Source organism: Phyllostomus discolor, chromosome 8, assembly GCF_004126475.2.
Source record: "Phyllostomus discolor isolate MPI-MPIP mPhyDis1 chromosome 8, mPhyDis1.pri.v3, whole genome shotgun sequence".
Classification (NCBI taxonomy): Eukaryota; Metazoa; Chordata; class Mammalia; order Chiroptera; family Phyllostomidae; genus Phyllostomus; species Phyllostomus discolor.
This window is the reverse complement of record NC_040910.2, coordinates 69,064,051-69,076,609: the sequence shown is the minus strand read 5'-3', so window position 1 is coordinate 69,076,609 and position 12,559 is coordinate 69,064,051. Positions and strand designations below refer to the sequence as shown.

General features: G+C 48.7%; 1 protein-coding gene across 4 annotated transcripts in view; it reads right to left on the bottom strand.

Annotated features, from left to right (window-relative positions):
• The window catches only part of GAS7 (growth arrest specific 7), a 207,048-nt gene that overhangs the window by 89,343 nt on the left and 105,146 nt on the right, over positions 1-12,559 (bottom strand). The window contains exon 1 of one of the 4 annotated variants that reach the window (XM_028534594.2): positions 6,083-6,367. The exons of the other annotated variants lie outside the window; for them this stretch is intronic. Within the exon in view, the coding sequence (XP_028390395.1) occupies positions 6,083-6,085 (3 nt within the window). The 5' untranslated portion in view covers positions 6,086-6,367. Of the gene's footprint in view, positions 1-6,082; positions 6,368-12,559 lie in introns of those variants that run through there. 4 annotated transcript variants of the gene reach the window in all.

Here is a 12,559-nt window from a genome sequence, read left to right as displayed (position 1 = left end):
GTGGACAGGGTGGGACCACAGCACTTAGTCAGCTGAGAGAAAACTCAGTAGGAGCCCAGGGCTTCCTGAAGATGTCATTTGTACTGCCTTTGGCATTCCTTGGAGCATTCCAAAAGCCAAAGGCTCCTCGGCACTTAAAGACTACTATTTCTTGGCCTAAATCTGAGCGTTTCTGCTTCCCTGGAGACACTTTGGTTGGGATGTCTGGCTGAAAAGGGGGTCAAGGGCATGAGGCTCACCTCTAGCTTTTTACCAATAAGATGCCCTTCTTCCTTCCACTTCCTTGTTTGCTGAGTTTTTCAGTAAATGTGATGGACTTGTCAGAAGTTCATATAAACCTTCCAGTTGTATTAGAAATCACCCCTCTTATTAAAAATGAGCTGGTTAGCCCTGACTGGGTGGTTCAGTTGGTTGGAGTCTTGTGCTGTATGCCAAAAGGTTGTGGGTTCCACTCCTAGTCAGGGTGTATATGAGACACAACTGATCAATGTTTCTCTCTCCTTCCTTCCTTCTCCCCTCCCTCCCTCCCTCCCTCCCCCCTTTCCTCCCTTCCTTCCTCCTTCCCTTCCTTCCTCCCTCTCTTTCCCTCTTATTTTCTTTCTAAAATAAACATAGCCTTGTGTAGGGATTAAAACAAAAAGATCTGGTTAGCAGAGCTGTTTCTTTGAATCCATTAAAGGAACCTTCCAAACGAGGCTTTAAATACTTTAATGCAAATGTTCCCAGAACCCTTCCAAACCTTGTACAACCCAAGTGTCCTCAGGCCTCACTGCTCAGGGTGGGTGGATGGATGGGTGGGTGGGGACACATTCCCGGCAATGATTGCACTGGCTTGAACCCCCACACTGCTCATGCCAGACCTCCACCCAGAAAAGCCTCCCCAGAAGGGATCTACAAGCTCCCAGAAGGTGACTCACTGGGCTCCCCAGCTCCAGTCCCAGAAAGCATCTGCCATGCTCTTCCTTGCCGGCATCGGCTAACTTCCCCCACACCATCACCACACTCTGTCACTGTCCTCTGTCTACAGAACTACTAGAGGAAGCCTTACACTGTGAAGTCCCTGGTCAGGGCCAGGGGACTTTTCTCCCAGCACCCATAAGCTTGCCAGCCATGGGCATGAAGGCCAAACCCCTTCAAGCACTACAGATGTGTTGAGCTCCTGAAGACAAGGGAGGGTCCCAGCCTCTCTGAATAGCCATCTGCAAGCCAATCAACTTAAGAGGCCTGTTTATCAGGACCCAGCAGGGAGAGGACACAGAACAATGAACTCTCTTTTCTGACCCTAAAAAGGAATGGAGTGATCTGGTTGCCCAGGAATTTTGATGAATACAATTATAGTGTGGTCCATGCAAGGATACAGAAAGTCAACCCTCCCAGGAAAACTTGTTAAGCTAGAAAACATGGGGTCTCCAGTGGGGCAAGGGTTGATGAAAAGTTTCACAAGGAGGAGCTGGGTGGCTCCTCTTGGTTCAGAAGCCATTTCACGACCTTAAGTATCTGGGGTTATGAAGCAAGGGGTGGGAAGGACTCCATCAGGTGGGAAGTGGCTTCCATGACAGCTTCATGGGCATTCCTGCCTGAGCCCTTAATTCACTGACACTGGAGGAAAGAGATTTTTATTATTGTTGCACCTGGCCTACAGATATAAGATTGAAGGGCCAATGAATAGGGTTCTAAAGGAGACAGTGTAAGAAACGAAGGACTCTGGATGTTGGCAAACTTTCTGTATCTGAGTTGGCTGCTGCTTTTGCTGGTGACATCTACCCAGTGGGACCAAACAGCATGGCAGGGATCTGAGAGACACCTACTCTCCAGCATCTCTACGGAGAATCTCAGCATTGGCCAAACAGCAGAACGGTGCCACCAGATACCATAGTCACTCCTGTCGCTTCCTGAGGTTTGGAGCAGGTGCCCAGAGGCCTCACAGCTGTGTTTAAGGCCACTCAGGGGAAGGGGGTTCCCACAGGTGCTCCTGGAATATGGGAAGCAGTGGTTGCTTCCTGGCCTGGGCATCTGGAAGGTTTGGGGAACCCCAGAGAAAGCCCCCGAGTTTTGCCTCATTTCTAAGGCCTGGTTTTGATGTTCCATAGCTATAAAGGGCAGGCCGGTGCACCTGTTCCTGCCTCTGAGCAGAAGAACCTGATGGTTCTACTCACCAGCTTGGGATTAATAGAGACATTTTATTCAAACGCTTAACTTCCTGACAGGCTGCTAAGGAAGGTTGGTCCCTTTCCTCCTCCCCTTTGCCCAGCAGGTTAACATGGCATGGCCCATCTGTTGTCCCACCTTCTCCTCAGGACCACGGAAGCATCAGCAGGCAGCACACAGGCCTAGGCATAAACAGGCTGTGTCCCCAGACCATAAGTTGTAATTCAGAGTCCTGCTGCCTCTCTGGACCTGTTTCCTCGTTTGTGAAACAGGGGATGCCAGGCCTCAAACACGGGGTTCTACCACCTGAGGACTGTCTTTCATAAGAGACCAAAACCACCACGTGGGAAATTCCATGGCATTGAAGTGACCAGTGCAAGCTTACAAAAGCAGCAGCCACATAAGACAAAGAGATGACAAATGCCTCCTGACAGGGACATAAGTATTCATGAAACATCACTTCATTTTTCTGTGGCATGTTTCCCCAAACTTTTGGGGGTTCTAAAGAGGAAGAGGTCTCAAACTCTTCGGGTCTAGATACACAGTTTCGTGCAGTCAGCCAAGTCCAATTCAACTGCAGGGAAAGAAACGCTGTCTGAGGGGCCCATAAAGTGAACTGATTTCACAACAATTGGAAATCACTGAATATATGCCCAGGCCGAGATACTAAAGTGTGGGCAGTATCTCTCAGACCCCCTCTTTGTCACAGGCCACTGTTCAGGCCACTAGGGCTGAAATGTCCCTATCTGTTGTAGGAAGAAACTGGGCTTGAGCTTAGTGCTTTCCATCATCCTAAAGAATCTCAATATACATCCTAGAATTTCTCTACTAGTTTTTATTGCTAGAAGATGCCTTAGAAGATGCTCTGAAGGACATTTTGAGGTTTGGTCACCAACAATAAGTCACCTCTCTAAGAAGCTCTGCATAGGGTAAGGGCCCCCCAGATGAATACTGGGAAATTCCCTTTGCAGAGGGAAAAGCCTGAGAGCGAGAGAGTTTTGTCAACCCTTGGTATCAGAAGTGGTGAAAAAAGGAGAAAAAGATATACTTGTGAAGACCCTCCCCAGCCTTCTTTTAGTATTAGAGTGTAAAACCCCAAAATGCTCTATGAAGGTGTTTCTGGCACTTTCTTTTTTTCTTTTTTAAGTTTAATTTTTATTGTATTTTTTTGTATAGGGTCCCCTTAATCCCCCCTCTCCTGAGCAATCGCCACTCGATTGTCCATGTCCATGAGTCCTTTTTTCTTTTTGCTCAATCCCTGCACCCACTTTCTAAAGCTGTTATGCCTCTGAAGGAAACCACGTAAGCAAATCTATCAAGCATTCGTTTCATTCAAAACAGGCCAAGGCAGTGAAGTGAAGAGGGAGTTGAAAGTTGCCAGCTCAGGCTATCACAGGCTCATTGTACCTCATGCAAAGCAGCCTGCCAGGAACTTCAAGGGCAAGAGAGTAGCTGCTGCCCACAGATGCCCTGGAGGCAAGAGCAGGCTTCCTTGGGGAGTCGGGGCCCTTTTAGAGAAAGGCCAGCTCACAGGTGGGTGCCTCTGCCACCTGCCTGGGGCTGTGATACAGCTGGTCCAGCTTGGTGATTGCGAAACACAGGTACCAAAAGAAAACCACGGCAGCGAGTCCTCTCACCAGACTCACCGCAGCCCCTGTGCAGTGCCCATGCCTGCTCTCCAGGTGACTACAATCACAGACTTCCGACTGAAGACTACTGAAGACCATTCCCAGTGTGTCCTAACTGGAGGGAGACTGAGGCTAACAGGGGCTGGAGCCATTCCTTCCAACCCAATGCAGCTGGTGCATATAAAACTGGACACAGGTGGGAGCTACTGAGGTTTGGGACCTACCGCCTCTGTGGGCACAGGGTGTGAAATGGGGTGCCTGAGTGCCAGGCCTGAGCTTTCATTGTCTTGCTGTGAGATCTTGAGCAACCCACTTCATTTCTGCTGGTTGGCCTCAATTTCCTCATCTTGAGAATACGGAAGTTGGACCAGATGGTCTCCAGGCAAAGTCACATTCAAGTGTAGACACGAGATTCAGAGGCATCAGACTATCCCTGGAACACTGCCCAGGCCCAAAACCCTTGGGATTCTTCCTCCTCCACCCCCGCAAGGAGTACTGTGCATCCACTTCTCAGCATGGTGAGCTGTGGTGAGTTCCCCAGTCTCAGTGGGCCTGAGTCTGCCTGCCCCTTCCCCAGAACCCTGCTCAGTGGAGCTCTAGTTGCGTAGCAATCAGGTTTCTGCTGTAGCATCCTGAGCTTCCCTACATCTGAAGTTAGAATTCACCCCATGCCAAAGGCAGGCACCAATGGAATGGTCCTGGGCTTGCTAGTAGCTAGCTCACCTGTTCGCCACTCACCCAGCACCCCAAACACACAGTCCATTTAAGCATGGACATACCCCACCAGTAGCCCACAACCCACATGCCTGAGAGTCTGCCTCCCCACCTGTTCTGCCAAGGGCTTTGCCAAGGACCTTCCCTGTTCTCTGAATGCCCCCAGTGTTCCTCTTCTTGGTTAATCCTTCTTCCCCATCAACCTCCCAGACTCACCCCAACCCCCAGCCCTCTGCAGCTAGGGCCTGTTCTGTCGGAAAGTGATTGATTGATCTGGAATCTTTACAGCAGTATCTCCAAGTGCAGTCCCTGCACCGGCAGCAGGGGCATCCTCTAGGAGCCATTAGAAATGCAGGGTCCCAGGCCTACCCTAGAGGCAATTCAGATGCACCCTAACCTTTGAGAAGCCTGGCAGTGACCTTTCCTAGGAGATCAGCTGGCCTGTGACAGGCTCCTGGGTAACAAGCATCATCATTTCCCCTGGCCCAGGTGCAGGCCCCTATCAGAAGTCAAGCCCAGGCCCTGGCTGGTGTGGCTCAGTGGACTGAGTGCTGCCCTGTAAACCAAAGGGTTGCCAGTTCGATTCCCAGTCAGGGCACATGCCTGGGTTGCAGGTCCAGGTCCCCATTAGGGGGCACTTGAGAGGCAACCACACATTGATGTTTCTTATCTCTCTTTCTCCCTCCCTTCCTCTCTCTTTCTAAAACAAGCAAGCAAACAAACAAAATCTTAAAAAGAAAGAAAGTCAAGCCCAAATCAGAGTTTCTGCTTAACCCAGGCAGTGGGAGACTGCATCCTGGAGGGAGGTATGTACAGACACAGACTAGCCTTTCCATAGAAACTGGACCTACCTTAGCTGTCCAGCGCCCCCAGATAATGGTCGTCACTAAAGTCTAGGCTGATGGGAGGGTCCCCTTTCCCAAGAAGGGGAGGGTACTACCTTCTAGGGGAAGAAAGTTGGGCAAAATAAGGCTATTCTACCCCTGAGTCTCAGGAGCACATCCATCATTTTCATTACGGCCGCTGCTGCCACCACTAAACTGGACAGAGGCATCCAGTCCAGGCTGGAACCTTTGTGCAGATACTGGGTTTACTGAGAAGATTCTCAACTACCTTCTGGGGAGCTGTGTCTCCTAATGGGCTTCCAGCCTGTAGTGTCACACCCAGAACTGGACCATGGGGTAGAAGGCAGGTGGGTATGTAGGTATAAGCCCAGTTTCAGATTTTGGAAAAGCTATATGGGGGAGGCAACCTATGGTCTCCAGTACCCACACAGAAATCACCACCCTACTTCTTGGGTCACTGGGGGGCCAAGACTCCCTTCCCCACCACAAACACCCCTTTTAAAATCTTTCTCTCCTCCCTTCCTCTTCTCCTGATTTCTCACGCAACAACCCAGTATTCCTTTCTCCTGGCTCACCTCCCGGGCCGGTGAAAGGTGCCTGCCCCCCATCACAGAGCCCTGGACCCTCTCAGCTGAACAGTTAGAGTCCAAATCTCAGAAGGTTCAAACGCCGAAGTCATTTTAGAAACACGCAGAAGGAAAGCAAGCTGACCACACACATCTGCAGGCAAGCAGCATGGATTCTTACCATCAGAGGTCAGCTAATCTTCTCTGGGGATTGCCAACTCAGAGGAGACTCGGGTCCTGTCTGAAGTCCCCAGACTCAGGACCAGGCCGCCAGCTTCCCCTGCGTGGCACCCTCTGCGGGAAATGCGGCTGAGGCAAGCAGGCACGCCGGGGCCAGTGCTCTGGACACCCCAGAGGATGTTCTCACTGCTGCTCTTTCACAAAGAAGCCACTACATTGCGCAGTTCCCTCCAAGTCTGCTCCCGCTCTCGTGCGGAAATCAACAACGCATTCTGGACTTACCAGAAGCAGGCTTTCTTGAGGCTTTCTTTCTTACTCTCTCTCTTTTTTTTAAAACACTCTCTTTTTCCCCTTTCTCAGCTAAAAAAAGTTGGCTGAGGTCACGGCATACAATGGCCAAGCCTGTGTCACTGACCAGATGCCTCCCACCCCCAGGCCTGTGGACAAGAGCGCCTTTGTCCGCTGTATTTTAGGCGGGACTCCCTGGGCCTGCCCAAGCCCTGCTGGGGAATGTTCCGCCAACTTCTTCCCAACCCTAAGTCAGGGTTCTGGCCCCGGCCCCAGCTGTGTGAACCCAAGGCCATATCAAACCCAACATAAAAAGGAACACAGAATGGTCCCCTGCCTTTGCTCTGCCCTCACTACCTCCAATTCTGGATGGACAGTGGGCGAAAGATGCTGCATGCCTCAGATAAAAGAGGCCCAAGGATCACAAAGCTGTTATTAGTCGCAAGTGGAGAAAGATTGGACCCTGAGAACAATACTGCATCCTCCAACGAACTGATGTTAGGTGGGGACTTGGGTCCTTGGTGAATATGTCATATCGCTCCATTTAGAAACCTTTGGAGCAGCTGAGGGTTTAGCACTTAAAATGCCACACATGTCTGTGTTTGCTTTCAGATGCAAACCTGTGGGATTTTAGGAAGTGATTCTCTATATGAAAGTAAAGAGGATTTTCTGGAGGGACCAGGCCTGGATGGTTTCCTGTAAAATCACTTTTTCTCTCAAACATTTGTACAAATGAACTGTTTACTTCCGGGGCAAGTCAACAGCAGCTCCTCGAGGGGTGCTAGGAATTCTGCGCTACTGTCTATGGACCCAGGCCGATCAGGGTCCCACCCAGGGCAGGTCACCAGCTGTGATGTGCGGAGCAAAGCCTCTACACTGTGGCTCCCTCCAGGGTGAAGTGGAGATGATCACAGTATATTTCTCAAACGGTTGTGGGGAGACTCTGAGGGGAAAAATCCATACAAACACTTCGTAGGGTGAGGGGGAGTGTGAGGACTGGACACAAACTAGTTGGTGATGTCGTTGTTGTCACCACTAGCAGGGGTGGAGAGTAAGAGCCGCAGTGCCCTGGATGCAAAAAACGTTTAGACTCAACAACAAAACAACAACGACAAACACATAACCTAATTAAAAATGGGCAAAGGACAGTTGCCCAAAGAAGATATACAAATGACCAATTAGCACGTGAAAAGATGCTCCAAATCACTAATCTTTAGGGAAATGCAAATCACAATGAGATATTACCTAACACCCACTGGGATGGACACTATAAAAAATAAAAATTAAAAAAAGAGAAAAAACAAGCGTGGGCCAGGATGTGAAGCAACTGGAACCTTTGTGCACAGTGGTGGGAATATAAAATGGTGCAGCTGCTATGGATACTATGGCAGTTCCTGAAAAATTAAACATAGAATTACCACACGATCTAGCAATTCTGCATCTGGGTATAGACCCAAGAGATATGAGAGCAGGGACTCAGACAGGTATTATCATCCCTCTGTTGACAGAAGCCTTATTCACAATAGCCAAAGGGTAGAAACAACCCAAGTATCTACTGATGGATGAATGGATAAACCAAATGCAGCCTATACATACAATGGGATATTATTCAGCCTCAAAAAGGAAGTAAGCTCTGACGCATGCTGCACAGGGACGAACCTTGAGGGCAGAATGCTAAGTAAAGATAAATCAGTCATGAAAGGCCCAATATTGTATGATTCCACTTCTGTGAGGTTCCTAGAGTCAGATTCATAGAAATAGCAAGTAGAACGGGGGTTGCCAGGTGCTGGGAGGAGGGGGAAATGGGGAGTGGTTGCTTAATGGATACAGAGTTTCAGTTTTGCAAGACAAAAAAATTCTAGAAATGCACCATGATGATGGTTGCACAAGAATGTAAAAGTTCTTATTACTACTGAAAATGGTTAAACTGGGACATTTCACATTATGTGCATTTTACCACATACACAAAAGATAGTTTAGACCAAGGGACCCTGGCCAGGGTGATGCTTGAGCCACAGCGGGAGATACTCAGGGGCAGGGTCTCCAGGGAAGGTGGCACATGCACCCGCCCCAGCTCCTTGGGAAGATGAAGATGACTAGAAAACAAGGTCGGGCCACCTATAGTGGGGCTCACTATGGTCCAATCACAGAAACTGAGGCAGCACAGTCAGCATCTTAGCATCAGCCACAGGCTCCTCTGCTTTGGAGCATGGCATGCCCAGGAGTCCCTGGAGGTGGATGGTGATCAGACACATCAACTCCCTGTTTCCTGCACCTACAATCCACCTTTCTGGTCCTTCCCTTCCAACCCCACCCCCACCCCCCCCACCCCCCACCATGGCAGCCCTCAGGTCTTCCTTCTCAAAGCCACTGGCATGGCTGTCTGGGGACACCACTTCCCCTCTGTGATTGCTGAGCTCCAATCAGCTGCAGGAATGACAACCATGACCCCTTGCTGAGAGCTTGCTCTGGGCCAGGCACTGCTCCAACTGCTTCACAGGTCTTATGTCACTTAACCCAAATTAACAAGGAAGTTTCTGTTATCATCCCATTTAACAGAGGAGAAAATAGAGACTCTGGGGGTGATCAGGAAGGATGGGGTGGGATGAACAACTTCAGGGTTCAATCCTTCGTGTCCAGCCTGAGCAAAGGCCCAGAGAAACAGTGTGGGAGGGTGAGGGAAATGGTGGGTGGACCACTTCCATCAGAATTTAAGAGGCATGGAAGGTGAAAAAGTAGAACCTAAGGATGGAGTCAGATCATGGAAGGCCATTGAGAATTCCAAGGCTAAGAAATTCAGACTCTCTTCTACAAGCAAGAAGAAAGCATGGATGGGTTTTGAACCAGGGAGAAAACATCACCAGCTTTGCACTCAGGATATATTATCACAACACCAGGGAATAAAACGATCAAATGTTAAGACAAGGAAGTAGTCATGGGATCTCTCCTTTTTTTCTCACTTTGTAAAAGTAAGAGCCCTGGCCTGGTGGCTTAGCTGGCTGGAGCATCATCCTGCACACCAAAAGGTTACAGGCTTGATTCCCAGTCAGGGCACATACCTAGGTTGCAGGTTCAATTCCCAGCTGGGGCATGTACAGGAGGCAGCCAATCAATGTTTCTTTTTCTCTTTTTTTTTCTCTCTCGCCTTTCCTCTCTCTCTAAAAGTAATAAAAGCATGTCCTCAGGTGAGGATGAAAAATAAAAAACAATAGAAATGTTTAACTCAACATTTGTAAAATGGTCCCAACTCAGCCACAAGAGAAGAAAGCGAGCAGGGTTGAGATGAGGAGTCTGCCAGCAGCTGCTAAGTTTTCCTCAAGTTCTCTCTGGTGCGGGAGGAGGGGCTGGGGGCAAATCCATGCCCTGACCTTTGAGGTCAGCCATACCAAAGGAAGACATAGATAGGAGCAGGTGCATCTCAGCTCCTGGACATGGGGCCCCACTGATGAGAAGATAAAAGCAAAACTTCATTTGCATGTAGACAGCCGAGACCTTCACCTCAGTCCTTCAGGTTTTCTGGGATTAAAGTAGCCACAGAAGCTGTCACAGCCCATAACTTCCTGGTTTTATAACAGCAAAGGGGACATTTTTCAGGCTGGCTAGCCTTGACACCTCTCTGACACTGCATCATCACACAGATGAACGGATACAATGACACACAATAGGGCACAGCCATAGGCAACACAAAAATTGTTGTCATCACAGTTCCCATTGTGGCCTATGGCCAGGGCAGGGGACCTTTCTGGGCCAAGATAAACCAGGAGGCTAATCTTCTCTGACCTGAGCTAAGCAGTACACACCAGTCCTGCAAACATTTTATTCCTTAGGTTTATCAAAGTTAATAGGTCAGGGTGGGTACAACTTGCAAATGCACTCAATGGTCTTTCCTGTTTGGGGTTATTCCAGCTTCTGAATGAAGAGGCCACTTTGGTTTTGCTTGACTGATAGTCCTCTATCATTAGAGTTACTGGAAAAAGCATGAATTGTTCTCCCCTTTTGGGTCTCTGCAAATAGGTAAGTTTCTACATATGGGCCATGTGAACAAATGAGAAACAGTAGGAAACCCATGATCCAAAAGCAAAAAGATGGACAATCATTTTCGCCGAGCTGCATTTCCCAGAGTTTAATGGAGTCAGATGCAACCAACCCTCCTCTTCTTAGTCTTTGTTTCAGCTGCATTGAAAACTGGCAACCAAAATAGGCCAGATTTGCTCTAGGCCCTTGTCTTCTATAGAACAAATTGTGTTGTCTCATAATGATAATTAATAAGAAAGAACATCTGTGTATGGCGATGAGTCACTTTTTCTAAATGCTTTACAGGCATGATGGGAGAAATCATTCACCAGCCCGTGCAGTCTCCAGGGTGAGGGATCTCGAAGACCCCCCAATTCCTGCTACGCGGCCCCTTGGCTATGTGATCGATCAAGCACTTAACAGTTACTAACTACCTTCTCCTGATGGCTGTGAACAGTGCAGCAAGTATATAATACAAAGGACTGGACTTTTAAAGTGTGGAAGATAAGGCACAAACACAAGTGAAAAAAAAAAGAAATGACCATACAAGGTAGTCTACAATAAGTGCTAAGTTGACAGATAATAAGAGCTTTCAGAATCCAGAGGAGGGCAAGATTGCTTTCCACTGGGGTGGTCCGGGAAGCTTCTCAGAAGATGCAGCATTGCCTGACAGCTGGAATGAAAAGGAAGGGCTTGATCAGAGCAGAGGGACATCAAGAAAGAAGCAGAAAAAGCCTGGGTGACTGACAAGATGGGGGGGGCGGGGGACAGGAGAAAGTAGAAATTGAGTCTGAAGGAAGCAAGAGGATTAGATCTAGTAACCCAGACAGGATTGGCTGTGGTGGGAGGCCATTTGGGAGGATGTGGAAGAGTTTGTTGGCTGCATCTGTAAGTTCGAAGGGATCAGTGAGCAACTGCCGCAAGTCTGGCCCTAGCACCCAGAGCCGAAGCATCTATGTGGACATGGTAGTGGAATCCTGTGTGTCAGCCTGGAGCTCACAAAGGATGAACAGCTAAACTTTGAGGCGTGTTCACACACGGTGGGAGAATCAATTCTCTCTGACACTCCTCGGACCCAATCCCTTCCTCCTTGGTGCCCTCCATGCATGCATACATACCCCAGGACGCCTGTCCAGGACTCTCAGAGGCAAGAACCAGCTCTTCATTCTTTACTCCTCCCCTCAGCCCAGGTCTCACACTCAGGGGCTACATGACGGGGAAGGAATGAATGTGAGTTCTGAGAATCAGTCACCAACACCAAATGAGGAGGGAGGCCTAAGGAGAAATGTCAGTTAACAGTGCCCGAGTGAGATACCAGAGAAAATGCACACTAATTACGAAAATGATGTCTCCTGCTGCTAATCTCAGAAAGAGTTGGGCATGGGAATCAGATCTTCGCACACAGGGCACTGTGGGCATGAGGCACACAGGGAAGGGAGGTAAGATAGTAAGACAGGTGCCATTATGGAAGAAAGCAAGAAAGAGGACGAACGTGGCTGCAGGGAGTGGCTGGTTCCAGATCTGCTGGGCTGGTAGCTCCCACGAGGTAACTGGCAGCCAGTTCCTTACACTCAATATGGTTGGGTCCCAGGCCCCTCAACAATGCAGAATATCAGAGAACCAGGCAGCAAAATAGCAGTGCACCAGGTGAGGGCCAGTTTGAAAACAGGAACTGGACTAGGAGATGTGTGCATCACTGAGTCTACTGGCAAGCAACCATGGAAGGGAGTCCCTTCTACCAAGTGCACAAAGTGCCAAGGCCAGCGACAGACCGCATTCACATATACTCTCTCTGCTGGTATATGCGAAGTCTACATAAGTCCTAACTTGTCCAGGAACGAGTAGAAAAGGTGGAAAAAGCATGTGGAATAAGGGTGAATATGTGACATCCTGAAGGCTCCAAGGAATAATGCATCTCATAAAGTAGTAATTCAGAAGAAAATGTCGGGAAACTGCTAGAGTGCAAGAAAAGCTGTGATATCTTTCAAAGAGGAACAGAAATTCATAATGGAAAAAACAGCCAAAGCGGAAAGACTGACACAAAGAAGAAAACAAATGAGGTAATAATTATACAGAAATCACTCATTTAAATCCATATTAGCAGCTGTGAATAAATATATAAAATGTTAATTCAATAAAGAGCAGGGTAAACTTAAAAGGACCTCCCTAAATTGCA